Raw genomic sequence first — 12,970 nt, 5'->3', positions numbered from 1 at the left:
CACGGCTTCGATTTCGACTCCACGACAGACGACTCCGCCTCCCGCTCGGACATCGTCGCTCGCTCGCTCATTAATTTTTTGCCAATCCGCCACCAAACGCCTTCTTCGACCCGCTCGCCAGCCACCCGCCTGGCTCCCGCGATCACGGCACGTGGAACGAATATCAGGGGCGAGGGATACACCCGACAGGAAACACTCGTCGCTACTACGAGCTTGGGAGAAATAATAGGAGGAAACAGAAACTGAATAAGATTAAAAAAAAAAAAAAGACGAAGAGGCTTCACGATGCAACCGCAAGCCTCTGCCGCTCAGAGGGCATATTCGCAGCGGCGCTCTCCAGGTGCTGCTGACCCTGGGCCTCCGCCTTCGGTTCGAGCCATTTCTCCTGGCATCCCGCCCGGCCAGGCCCAGCGACAGTCCAACGTCTCTGTCAGATCTGCTCCGTCAAGCAGCGGCTCTAGGAGAGCAAATCGCGAGGTATGTGGCATCTCCAGGGGGGGATCTGGCGCTCATCCCAGTCGTCGGAGCGCGACTCAAGCTGACGCTTTCTAATCGACTGTACAGGGTTCGTCCGGATCGGGAAGCGGCTCCAACATGCCATTGTCGCAAATCGAAAAGAGCGTCACGCACCTGCTCGTAGCCACAAAACAGCTTCTCGAAACATTAACGCAGTGGTCGCGCGGCCAGGCAACCGATGCGCAGGTCTCCGACGTCTACGTGCGATTAGGCTATGAATTCAACATGGCTTGCCGGGCCTTTACGGCCATCAACGTCGACACATCCGACCTCGGCAACGTCCCAGACTTGCTGCGGAGTATTCTCGAGGCCTGCTTGAGCCAGGAAGCCAGTGCCGAGAGCTTGGAGAAATATCTGCCTAGGATTCGAGATATCATCATCAACCTGCTCCACGGACTAAAGCGAAAACAACAGAGGCTGCGCCAGAAACAGGGACGAGATAGGGAATCTTCCGTGCCGGAGAGAACCACCAGCGTCAGTACGATTGCCAGTGGGAGCAGTGGCTTGACGAATATGCTCGAGGATACCTTGGAGAGCCATCGACCATCCTCGCATCGGCCAGGATCTGGTCCCCAGCCCAATGGCGGATCATCGCCCACGCGGCGCTTCAACGCTGAACGAGACCAGTCTAGGGGATCGGTTGCGTCAGAAATGTCCTCCGTGTCTAGCACTACTATGCAGAACATGCCTGTAGTACCGCCTTACCCAGCGGAAGAGTCGTCCATGCCTTCAATGCCGTCAGTGTCGCCACCAGGAGACCTCAATATCGATTCGTTTCCACCCCCCGCCTCCTACACCGCCGGACAATACCTCCAGCGCTTTAGCAGCGCTGCAAAAAGGTGGCGATTTGGAAAGAAGAGCATCCCGACGATACTCTCAATACCAGATCTCGAAACACCTTGGAGGGTCCGTGAGCGCCGTCCCTATGCTTCCGTCGCAAACCGGGACTTTGCCGAACAGGGGAAGGAAAGAGGCCAGAGAATCGCTGCGCGCTGTTCAGTCACGCGAATCCGTTCGACATAGCCGTACCGCGTCTCAAATCAAAAGAAGTAGTACTTATAACAATTCCCCTATTCGCGTTCCCAGCCAGGTGGCAGAAGAAACTTTACCTACCCAGCCAGCTGAGAGTCCCATCACCAGGACTCCTGATGACAAGTACGCACCAGGCGCAACTCTCTCCGGACCTCTAAACGACTCCAACCCGTTCATGGTCGAATCACCGCAATCTGAAGCCAAGAAGGAACAGAAAATCAAGCAAAACGACACCCCGACAGCAGCGCCTCTTCCCGCAGAGTCAAAGCCAAGCGAGAACTACTTTCAGGTTTCACCCCCGCCCACACCGACCAAGGACTTGACACTCTTCCTACAATACAAGTCAAAGGTTAAGAAGATTGTTCTACCCGAAGGTCGCGATGAACTGTCCATTGGGCGCTTGCAGCTGGCTTTTATAGATAAGTTCTCTTGGAACACGCAGCAAAATGGCGCCGATTTACCCGAGATTTACATCCAGGACCCGGTATCTGGCGTTCGTCATGAGTTGGAAGACCTAAGCGATATCAAGGATCGAACTGTTTTGGTACTCAACGTAGAGGCGCTGGACGAAGTCAAGCGGCACATTGATGAGGGCATGTTTGCACTCACCAAGATTGTCCGAGAGGTGAAGCAGAATGTGGATGACCAGGCCGTCACTCTCCAGCGGGTGTCGGATCGCCAACAAGAAACTGCCAAGGAGATGGCTCAGATTGTGGAGCAAGCTCAGCAGGCCCCGGTACGAGCTGCCGATGAACCAAAGACGCTGACTCTACTGGGAGCCGGAAAGAAGCTCGGCAGCGGCCAGATTGGAGAAGTCCAAACCCTGCGGCGCGATCTTGCTGTTCTCCGACAGACCTATTCCACTTTCCAATCCGAGATTCAGGCTTCCATGTCCACTATTCGCAGCAAAGCGGCCAATGTCAAAACAGTGGCTGCCAAGGCCGCAATCCCCAGTATGGATGGGGATAACGGATATGCCTACGTTACAAATGGACGAAAACAGCTCAACGCCGACTCGGATCGACTGGTTGCCAAGGTTGACGACCTCCAAGACTTGGTGGAAGATTTGCGCAAGGACGTCGTGCACCGCGGCGTCCGACCACTACCTCGACAGCTTGAGGTCGTTTCCAAAGACGTTACTTCGCTTTCTAAACAGCTAAAGGCAATGGAAGACTACATGAACAAGGAGAAGCCGATCTGGACCAAGATTTGGGAGAAGGAGCTTGAGGATGTTTGCCAGGGTCGTGATGAGTTGCGCATTATGGAGGAGCTGCTTATTGACCTGCGCGACGACTTGGAGAAGGCTTCAGAGACGTTTGCTCTCGTTGAACAAGCTACCAAGGAACAGATGAAGGATGCCGGTACTGGCCCCAGCGCCAGTACTGCGCGCACCTTTTCCAAGGTTGTCAACCTCGGCAATAGCGTCAATCAGAGTGCTGCGAAAGAAGACATGCTAGGAGAAGTGCGAGCTTTGCAGCCAAACCACCAAGACCGTCTGGAGGCGATTGAACGTGCTGAGAAGCTGCGACAGAAAGAATTGAAGAGCCGTACGGATAACCCACTTCATCGTGAGATTCACAACTTTGTTGCCGAGGGCAAGCTGAAGAAATCCGGAGGTTTCGAAGAAATTGAGCGAGCACGGTTGGCCAAGGACGAGAAGATACGACGTGAGGTGTGGGAGCGTATGAATGGTCTTGTTGCTGATGAAGAAGAAGAAGAGGAAGAGGAAGAGGAGGAGGAGGAGGAGGAGGAAGAAGAAGAAGAAGAACAGGAGGGTGAAGAAGGTAAAGAAGGGGGTGAAGAACAAGTTAATGAAACTGCTGCCGGAAGCCAACCTGGTTCGCCAAAGAAAGCTGAAAGCCCGACAGCGGCCAACGAATAATGCAACGGCCCTTGTTCTACTGCAAGGCTTTGCCGATGAATAGAAGAAACGAAAGGAGAGGAGAAGAGAACATTGATTGGATCTCTTGCTATCCAGAACAGCTTGCTGTCAACCACAGAGTGGCGCTGACATATCCCTCTTTTTGAAGCCACCAACCACCTTTTTCGCCTTTTCTTTTTTGTCAATGCCGAATATGAGGAAATTGAGTTTGACGATTGGACAAAGACATCTGTCATTATCACGACCTCTTTTCCTGTTTTTGGAACTACATGTATTTTTGACTGCTTGATACTTCGTTGCTGTCGATCGGGCCAGTCTTTTCTCATCAGCCCCTTTTTTTTCTGTTCTTTTTTTTCTGATTGTTTGATCCTTACCCTTTTTTGTGTTTGATATGAGATTGATGGAAAGCATTACATTATATTACATTACGTCTACGTGTGGAAAGCGAGGGGAAAAGAAAATTGAATGCAGTTCATTCTCTCTTGATGGGTAATGGACTGAGATTGACGTTTTCTTAGATTTAAAGCTTTGTGTTGAATTGAATTTCATAGCGGAGGCGAATGAGGGATCCTGCTTTTTTTTTATACATTTCTTTTTCTTGCGTGGAGTTCCCTCCCTTTTTTTTTTATTGACTATTACTGTTATTATCATTATTAGCTCGCTCTCTCTTTTTCTTTCTTTCTTTAGAGATTGGGAATAATTTTGATACGAAAAGATGGGTATAACAGTATACATCTCTTTTCGCGAGTTGGCGGTAGATGGTTTTTTTGATTACTTGTTCGAGAGATTGATTAGCGCAAATCCAAATAAACAAAATAAAATAAACAAAAGAACCAGATTCTAGTGAACTCTTGTTGAGCATGATTCCTAAACAGTAAGACGATAGAACCTGGCATATGGCCTCGTAACTTCAAGCTGTTGAATTACATAGAAATGCCATTCACACATACACAACTCCTCAAATCCACAGAAAAAAAAAACATTCATTCCCTATTTGAACATATGAAGCCAATAGAAAGCGTACGACATAAAAACTCCAATCACCCCAATAATGCCAGCTTCTTCATCCCCGTGATAACCGGCGGCTCCAGCTTCTTCCCCTGCTCTTGAATAAACTCCTGGAGCACGCCCTCTCCGCCCGAAGCCTTCCACGTCGCCTCATCAGCCTGTTGCTGCTGCTGCTCCTGTTCCTGCTGCAGCTGAAGTTGCTGCGCCGCCGAAACGGCAAATACCTCCCCTCACAGCAACTTCACACGCCTCCGTCACTTCCGCCATCAGTGCCTCCGCCGCTCTCGCTCGCTCAGCCATGCCTCTCCTGACGAGCGCAAAGACCAGCCTCTCGACTTCCGATTTCGCAGCCTCCACGCGCTCAATCAGTCGTCGCACACTGTTGACCAGATATTCCTCTTCGTATACGGTGCCCTTTCGCCCTCTGGCGCGCTTCTTCTCTTCCCTACGACGGTTCTTGCTCGTGGCGCGGCTGACGCCCGTGCCGGCGGTGCCCACACTGCCCGCCTTGCCGGTGTATCGGGTGAACAAACTGGCAGAGGTACTGACGCGCGAACTTGCTGCTACGGAGACGTCGTCGGGTAGATCCAGCCCGCCAGCACGCTCACCCTCGTAAAAGGCCAGGGGGTCTTCAGCGGCCTTTAGGCGCAGCTCGGCGACACGAGGGACCTGGGCGCGAAGTTGGGCCTTGCAATCGGCCAAGAACTCAGTCGTCCGGCCGAGTGCTTCGGCGAGCCCAACGTCAATGGCGCTCTCGAGAAGCTCGGGACGTGAGTGCTGAATGACGAGACGAATGGCCTCGGCAAAGTGATAACCACGGCACAGGCACTTGACGGCGGTCTCAAGCGAAGAGAGGTAGTCGAGGTGGATATTCGCGGCGGATGAAAAGTCTTTGGCTTCCCAGAGGGCGTCTGCGAGAGCGGTAGCAAGCTCTGCTTTGCTATCCGCAGAGAGAGGAGGATCTTGCTGATAGGCTGTGAAGAGACATTCCTGCCAGCATGTGGCACCGGCTGAGCGATAGCAGTTGGTGGCTTTGGCGTAGTTTTTGATCGATTCGTATGCCAGACCGGCTTCCCGATATTGAGATTTCGATTCCAGGAAAATGGCATAGATTTCGGTAAGTGTCTGCAAGCGGGGCGGGTCGTATCTATACAGTTTGAGGGAGTCTTGGTAGAGGTCGTGCTTGCTAGTGTACTTGCACAATTCATCAAAGGCATCAAGAGTCTGGAGATGGCCTAACGCTTTCTGCCGGCGTGCGAGGTGATTGTCAATCTCAAACTTGCGGCGAAGCTCAGAAAGAACATGCAGGTTTTGGATAAAGGGGAGATATTCTCTTGGATCTCGCTGAGATTGCTGCGCAACAAGTAAAGCAAGATCAAGGTTGTATAGACCCAATGCATTCTCATACACTCGGTTGACATCCACAAGGAAGCAGATATGCTCTACCGCCTTTTCGGCCAGTTTCTCGTCTTCCTGCATCAGCTCAGCGACAAGAGTCAATCCGTCATCCATAGCAGGAGGCACTTTGCAGACATGAGCGGAGATGATGTTTTGGAGATGGGTTGCTTTGAGGGGCTGTAGGTCTTTAAGAACTGCGTCGCAAATTGCATTGACCTTGGAACCTTGGGGCTTTGTAACTGGAAGCGTTTCTGGGGCCGCGCTGATGCTGTGAAAGTGAGACTTGGATCGCTTGGTGTCTTGATACATGGTCTGCGTGACATCTTCTTCCCTAAGCGATGAGAGGAAAAGGTCGATATAAGAGACCTCGCTGAGCTGATCCAAGAAGAGTCCAACGCTTGAGAGGAACTGTTCGGGCTTGTGATCGTACAGAATGTTCATATCAACTCGCTGTGATCGGCAGTATGAAAATGCACGCGCATAATTCTTCTCGTCGATTAAGCTTCTGATACCAGCAACAACCATAGCTCTAGGGAAGATGGTTTCCAGGTTGCCTCGCGGCATCTGAAGCACAATGCTCATATTGGTTGGCATGGCTGTGACCAGACGAGAGCCACGTTCTACGCTGCGGCAACGCTCATCCTTTTCGGGGTCATCGCCAGGGACTTCCAAATCTGCGTCCACGTTAGATACTATGACTCAGTTTTATGACATGTATACTTACCCTCTATATCTGCTGTCAAGTGCACGTACTTGACAAAGTGATTGCTAGTAGTGTAAATTAGATGATTCGGCGTAACAACAAAAGAAGTGCAATTCTTGGCCAACAATCTAGAGTTGGCAAAAATGTGTCCCGCTCTCGAAAGTCCAAAGGCCATCTCAATGTCTTCGTGCTTGCTGACTTCGAACCACGGAAGCTGCGTTGTGAACTGGAAAGGAAGAATCTCAACTCCCGAGTTTGAGAGCCTATACAACCTGCCGGATTGGTCTTGGCCATAGCTCTCAACAGTAGAATCATCTTCGCGAGTGGCGGTGGCCCCGAGGACCAAATTACTGTCCAGCATGCTGATTTCAGCAGCATTTCCTTCGCCAGTCGATACCACCAGCTGCAGATGGCCCAAGTCATCCTGGTAGCTCATACAACGCAAGCTGTTGTCCGCCACCCAGCAGATTCTTAGAGGTATATGATGCTCTGGCATATTAGGGGTATCAAAGGGCAGCTTAAGCACCTCCACCGGCTTAATTGATCGCCCATTTTTCAAGGGCAGCTCATAGAGGTCTACACCTTTCTGGTGCAGAATCGCAAATGAAGAGTTTTGGCGTCCAAATGCTACGTCAACGACAGAAGACTCCGCCTTGACCTCGAACAAGGACATGGGGGGAGGCACATTGGCAGTGCGGAAAGGTGTGATCTTGACAGTTTCACCATCAATGACGGCAACTACTCCATTATCATACGGTAGCCGGCATGATCCTCGCGACGTGTGGAAGATTTGCTCGGCGAGAATCATGCTCTCCGTCGACACTGCAGCAAATCGAAGGGCCTTCTCCGAGTGCCAAGCCAGACAGGCAAACCCAGGGTCCATGGCAATTTCTTGCTTCAAATACCAATGGTAATTGCCCGTCGTCCAGAGCTGGATCGTATCGCTGAGAATGACAGCCAAAACAGTCGAGTCTGAGTTCCACTCGAGTCGAATCTTGGTGTCGCTAGCATCCAAGGGGGAGCCATTTGGCGATCGCAGAGTAAACTGCCCGTGGCGCAGACCGTTGCGCTCGAAAAACACAACATCGACTCTATCCGCCAAGCGCTGAACACCGGCAATTAGATTACCAGATGGCCTCCAGCTCAAAGCGCCTTCGAATCCGTCCACGGGCTCGCTGACACTATCCAGCTCTCCCTCACGAGAGTAGACTCTGATGGCGCGCCGAGAGCCGTTTTGCACCGAGTTGACAGCTACAAATGCACCGTCCCCTCGCCAGCTGATGGACGCAAATGCATCTTCGTTTGAGCTCGGAAGTCCCTGGTCGACCTTGAGTGGGATCGTGGGATCTCGGAGGGCCTTGGCGCCGCGGCCTTCGAACTGCGTCTCTTTCTTGCCCCAGCCTACGGAAACATGCTTTGAGGCCTTGAGATCCTCTTCCGTCATGGTAACCTCTGCGACAGGATCGTATGTGCTGCCCATGAAGACGACGGTATCGGCCTTTGTGACCACCGTCAGCAGTTCGCCGTCGGGAGACCATCGCGCCGCCGCAATGCCGGCATCGATGGATCCCATGATTTCAATGTGCACATCAAAGGGCCCTCCTGGTTCTTCGCGAACCGTAATGATATCGCCGCCTTCCAGAACGACGCATGTCGTGGCGCTGCCGCTCAAGTACTGAAGGTTGACGATTCGGTCGACGAGGAGATCGGGGGTGGGACTGGGCGCATCCCAGCGGGCGATTGTGCGACGGGTTCTTGAATTTCATGTTAGTTTTGGCGTTTATACTTGTTCTGAATATTGCATCAGATGAACCAGAGGCTTCGCTACAAAAAGAGAAGCAGCCACAAAAAGCCCAAGCAGCAAAAGTTGCTGCCCCGCCCCCGCCTTGAGTCTCACAAAACAGCAAATATTCGCAAAGACGCACATTGAATCCTTGTCCGACAGCCTCACCAGCTCGATGGTCTGATTCTGCACCGTCGGCCCAATGGAGCACACGACTTCGTCAGTCTCGGGATCCCAGCAGGCGGCAGTCAAGTCCGGATGCCGCCATCTTCCGAATCGGAGGTTGCGAAGGTTGCGCATCGTGAAGCGGCGGCTTTGGAGGGGCTCAGCGCATGGAACAGGGAAAAAGAAAAGAAAAGACCCCTTGTCGATGGGCTGATGGAGCGGGTGAGCGTTGCGTGAAGAATCGAACGACTAAGCTTCGATCTGCTCTTCTCGTTTTCGTTGTTTGATTCCTTGGTGTCTCAAGGTTGCATTCGATGCTCCTTTCAGTCAGGCGTTGACGGAACTTTTTTTTTTTTTTTTTTTTTTTTTTTTTTCTCCCTCTTCCGTCTCCCAAAGCTGGGCTGCTGGAGAAATTGATGGCTCGCCGCCTGAGCCCATTGTAACTTTTGCGCCAGATCGGCGCTAACGGCCCCGAAGTTGATTTATGTCTGGAGCTCAGTAAACACTCATCTATAAGATCAATTACCAAATGAATGCAAGGCAAACTAGTCTCAACGCAGTAGAGTATGTCATCACAGATCTTTTACTAGTTGTATATAATTGACTGTCTCCTTGCGGAAACAAACAGGAATCTCGGCAGTTGCATCCATCACCAGCAAGTGCAACATCAACTGTAAATCACCACGAGACCGGCGCTTTTGCAGCGTCATTAGCGGCTCTACAGTGCGTGCAACAGCGGCTGGTGACGGCACTCGGCGAATCACAGGCAGCCTCCAAACCTCGGGAACTTGCTTTCCCTGCTGGAGCTAAAGCCATCAACCAACGCCCGACTCCTCTCTTGACTTTCCCTTGCCTGCTTGGTGTGTCATTTCTCGCCGCTGACCGCCGATTGCGATTTTCTTATAATTCCATGTCTGAGTGCCTTCGTTTGAAAGACTTTGAGAAGCTCTAATTGACTACTTTGGCCATCGGCGGCTTTCTGTTCAACTACCTGCACCTCCATCATGGACGTCTCTTACATTCCTCATGCCGAGCGCGTCCGCCGCAAGAATCGATCATCCACCAATGTCAACCACCTCTCGCTTGCTCCTCTGACCACCAAGCTTCCCCTCGACGACGATGAGCTTCTAGTTGACGCTGGCGTGCCGGTGCCCCGTCCCAGCACTTCGTATCTACAAGGCAAATCCGCTCCCACCACGCCTCGGCTGCTCGCCAGCTCCGCAACCAACCCTCACTCGCGCTCGAGATCACGAAACCGCACAGCCTCTGCCTCAGGCGCCCCAATCACCAAGAGCAAATCATCGTCGCACCTTGCCAGCGGCCATCATGCGACGAAGAAATCCACGTCGGGCACAACGACCCCCCGCCGGCGGCATGACGATGGGCCTGATGGCGACTGGCTGCTGAGGACCGGCGCAATGATGACTTTTGAGGCGAGAGAGTACAAAGGCCAGTCATGGCTCATCTCGCGCCAGAGCTCTACAAGCCTCACAGGCATCCGGAATTTTGAGGACGTGGCGTTTGAAGACGAGCTCGCGCGGGAAAGGGAAATCACAAGCATGCTTACAAGCAGGCGCGGCAGTCTGGCCGACGACGACATGTCTATTTCCGTCATTGGCAGCAAAATCCACAGTCGGTCTCAGAGCCGATCCCACAGCATCCATGGCAGCCGGAGCCAGCTCATGACGCCCATAGAACGGACCTTGGACGAGGCCTCCTACTTCCCCAACCAAGAGTCGCTCGCCGGCCCCGATTTCGTCGATCTCGACGAGAGGCTGGAAGAGCTGGAGCGAGACACGCTCGAAGACGCCGAAGCCGACGTCAAGAGGCTGATGCGCCGCGGCACCGGGGCCAAGGCGTCATGGATGACTGGCTTCATGGGATGGTCGCTCTTCTCGGTGGACGAGCACGAGGAGGAGACGGACGATGACGACGAGTCAGAGTACGACGAGTCACTGGCAGATTCGCAATCGCACGTGGACCGCAGTGCTTGGCTGAGGCGTCACGTCGAGGGGCCTTTGGACCCGGAGGACTTTGTGCCGCCTCCAACAACGGACGAGGGAGGCTGGAGTGATGCGGCTTGGCTGCTTAGCGTAGCATCAAAGGTCATCTTTTAAGAGGAATCTACATTTTGTTTTTCTAAAGCACGAATACGAACAGCGCCTTATTGCTGGCGGTAGTAATGGAATCTACATGTCAAGTCACGATGAGAACCTTTTTTTTTACTCTGAACCTTTCAACATAATGTATTAATAGTAGCAGGCTTTCTTCCCCAGATAAAGGATCGATCGATCGATCGAGCTCCAGTGGAGACGCCCGTAATAGCAAACATGTCTCTTTGTGTCTCTCTCAAGAATAATACACCTTGTGCAAAGCTTCAGTATTTCTCACCACACAAGACAGTCGCCCTGTACATCTTCCCGCAATAAGCCACCAATCTTACTTACATGTAGGGTCTCGCTACGGCTTGGTACGGCTCTTGGATCATACGCTTGAATTGTTAGTCCTGTCCGAGTGCATATGCAGACGCAAAGCCTGTTTTGGCGAACGCACGGCCAGGGATTCTCAGCCATCCAATCTCCACCACCGCTCAGCTTAGGCACGGACGGCTTCAAGCCGTAGCATCGCCTGTCATTAAACGCGCAGATGCTCGGTTCCAAAGCTCACGCGGCGTGCCCGTAGTGGACGTTCCCAGGGATGCTAATAAGCTCGCATATAGCGCAATCAACCCAAAGAACCGGCAGAGAGGAAGCCTAGACTTCCGTCTCAAATCGTGGCCATGGCGTCCTCATCTGGCCCCCTCTCTTGGCCAGACACAATTTCAAGTGCCGTTGGATTCTAATCCCCACACCTGGCTGCTGGGAACGCCACCAAGACCACGATGGATGGCTGGACCGGTGGGAAGGGCTCGCCACTGGCTCTGCTGCTCTGAGTTGTCAGGCGTTTCGCTCCGTCTCCCAATGCATCTGCGGAGTATGTATCATTACGGGGCATGGCAACTCCACGAAGCGCGCATGAGTCCATCTCGGTACCTAATAGGAGCAGCTCGTCACCCTCATAGCCGCTTCCAATTTATCCCAAACATGCAACAACTACTTGTACGTGCATATGCCATGTACGAGCATGCAAAGTACAGTATGCAACCGCTCGCTGTCACGGGTCCCAAATACATGTACACTGAAGCCATCAATACCTTACTGTAGATGCCGCGTCCACTAACAGTCTCTGGGAACTGGAGCTGAGCCCCGACCCATGGCGGCAGCCCAATGCCGGAACGCCGGCTGGATTTTTGAGACAAAGCTCGCTGGGATCGGGTAACAGAGGCGAGGGGGGGCGACAGGGGGTTCTGTCACTTACAATCCCAGGCCAAGCATCGCCAAATCCGAGCCCTTGGAGTTGGGCCGCTCTCGGTTCGCGCTGTCGGGTCACGATGGACACGACCAGCCGTTTTGATGGCATGATTCCAAAGCCTCCATTTGGCGAGAGATACTAGTATACACAATGCTTGCATGAAGCCTGTTTTCAAGTCAAATAATAAAAAGCAGGCACTACTATGCATAAGTAATAAATGCAGCCCATACAGTCCTTACATGGACTCGCTGACACCACTTCCTCCCTTACAGCCAACAGGGGGACTGCTCCAGCTAGAGGGAGCCGAAATATTCGGTCCATTCCATGGTTCGTTTTTCTTGCTTTTTTCTTCGTCTCTCTAAACTCGAGTCTCTTGGTTGCTTTTTTTGGCCCTACGTGTAAGCCCTTTCCTCCTTTGCCTTGGATGCGTATCCGTGGCCAATCAACACCCCACAGCCGTTTGGCGGCATGTAAGCCATCAATTTACTACTGGACTAGTATTACCCATTGATACCCGGCAGACCTCGCTAAGAGCTGTAGGGAGGTGATGCAGGTGTTGCTTTTTCTTTGCTCTTTGCTTTTTAATATTGAATCCTAGCCTTGATTTTTCCTTGATACATACCTCCTAAGGGGGGGTTGTTGTTCACTGCCGAGGATGCGGTGAACAAAACCCTAGGCAATGAGTGGTGCCATTGCAGCCAAAGATGGATTCTATTTCACAACCGCGAATATTGTTTCCCCTCCAAGCGGAATTCCCCTCTCTATTTACGTAGTCTTGTTTCCTCTCCCGATAGTTCACGAGATCGTCGAGTAAAAACCCCGGACAACTGGCCATCTCGCCCAAGCTGATGTCACCATACATTCTTTTGCACCCAAAGCCAGCTGTATATCCATCCCCCCCAGCCCATCAGCCACTGCCAATAAGAGCCGGCCATCACTCACAGCGGCATCTTCCCAAGCGTCCAGACAAGGGGCCTTTGGCCAAACGATCGCTAACACGGGCCCACCGCCAGATGATCAAGGCCAGCGCTACTCTCCACGGCCCGCGTATGCGTCCCGAAACCGTGGCGGCCTGGTTTTTGCCTCTTTGGCTCGTGTCTGATGCCAAGGCTGCCAAAGCGAGGGACCGGCC

The 12,970-nt window shown here is 52.5% G+C and overlaps 4 protein-coding genes across 4 annotated transcripts; 3 read left to right on the top strand and 1 right to left on the bottom strand.

Annotated features, from left to right (window-relative positions):
* Positions 1-285: 285 nt before the first annotated feature.
* On the top strand, positions 286-1,539 carry TrAtP1_012642 (uncharacterized protein; the record flags this gene model as incomplete). Its single annotated transcript, XM_014088420.2, has 2 exons — positions 286-477; positions 565-1,539. The coding sequence occupies 2 exons, from the start codon at positions 286-288 to the stop codon at positions 1,537-1,539; spliced, it is 1,167 nt and encodes a 388-aa protein (XP_013943895.2).
* A 184-nt stretch (positions 1,540-1,723) lies between these two features.
* On the top strand, positions 1,724-3,430 carry TrAtP1_012641 (uncharacterized protein; the record flags this gene model as incomplete). The annotated part of the gene is made up of 1 exon (XM_066115620.1): positions 1,724-3,430. One exon carries the CDS (start codon positions 1,724-1,726, stop codon positions 3,428-3,430), a length of 1,707 nt encoding a protein of 568 aa, XP_065971719.1.
* A 1,161-nt stretch (positions 3,431-4,591) lies between these two features.
* Positions 4,592-8,622, bottom strand: TrAtP1_012640 (uncharacterized protein; the record flags this gene model as incomplete). Its single annotated transcript, XM_014088419.2, has 3 exons — positions 4,592-6,510; positions 6,561-8,293; positions 8,465-8,622. 3 exons carry the CDS (start codon positions 8,620-8,622, stop codon positions 4,592-4,594), a joined length of 3,810 nt encoding a protein of 1,269 aa, XP_013943894.2.
* An 869-nt stretch (positions 8,623-9,491) lies between these two features.
* TrAtP1_012639 (uncharacterized protein) lies at positions 9,492-10,604 on the top strand (the record flags this gene model as incomplete). Its single annotated transcript, XM_014088418.2, has 1 exon — positions 9,492-10,604. The coding sequence occupies one exon, from the start codon at positions 9,492-9,494 to the stop codon at positions 10,602-10,604; it is 1,113 nt and encodes a 370-aa protein (XP_013943893.1).
* Between the last annotated feature and the right edge of the window lie 2,366 nt (positions 10,605-12,970).

This window comes from Trichoderma atroviride, chromosome 7, assembly GCF_020647795.1.
Source record: "Trichoderma atroviride chromosome 7, complete sequence".
Classification (NCBI taxonomy): Eukaryota; Fungi; Ascomycota; class Sordariomycetes; order Hypocreales; family Hypocreaceae; genus Trichoderma; species Trichoderma atroviride.
This window is presented reverse-complemented; position numbering and strand designations above follow the sequence as displayed.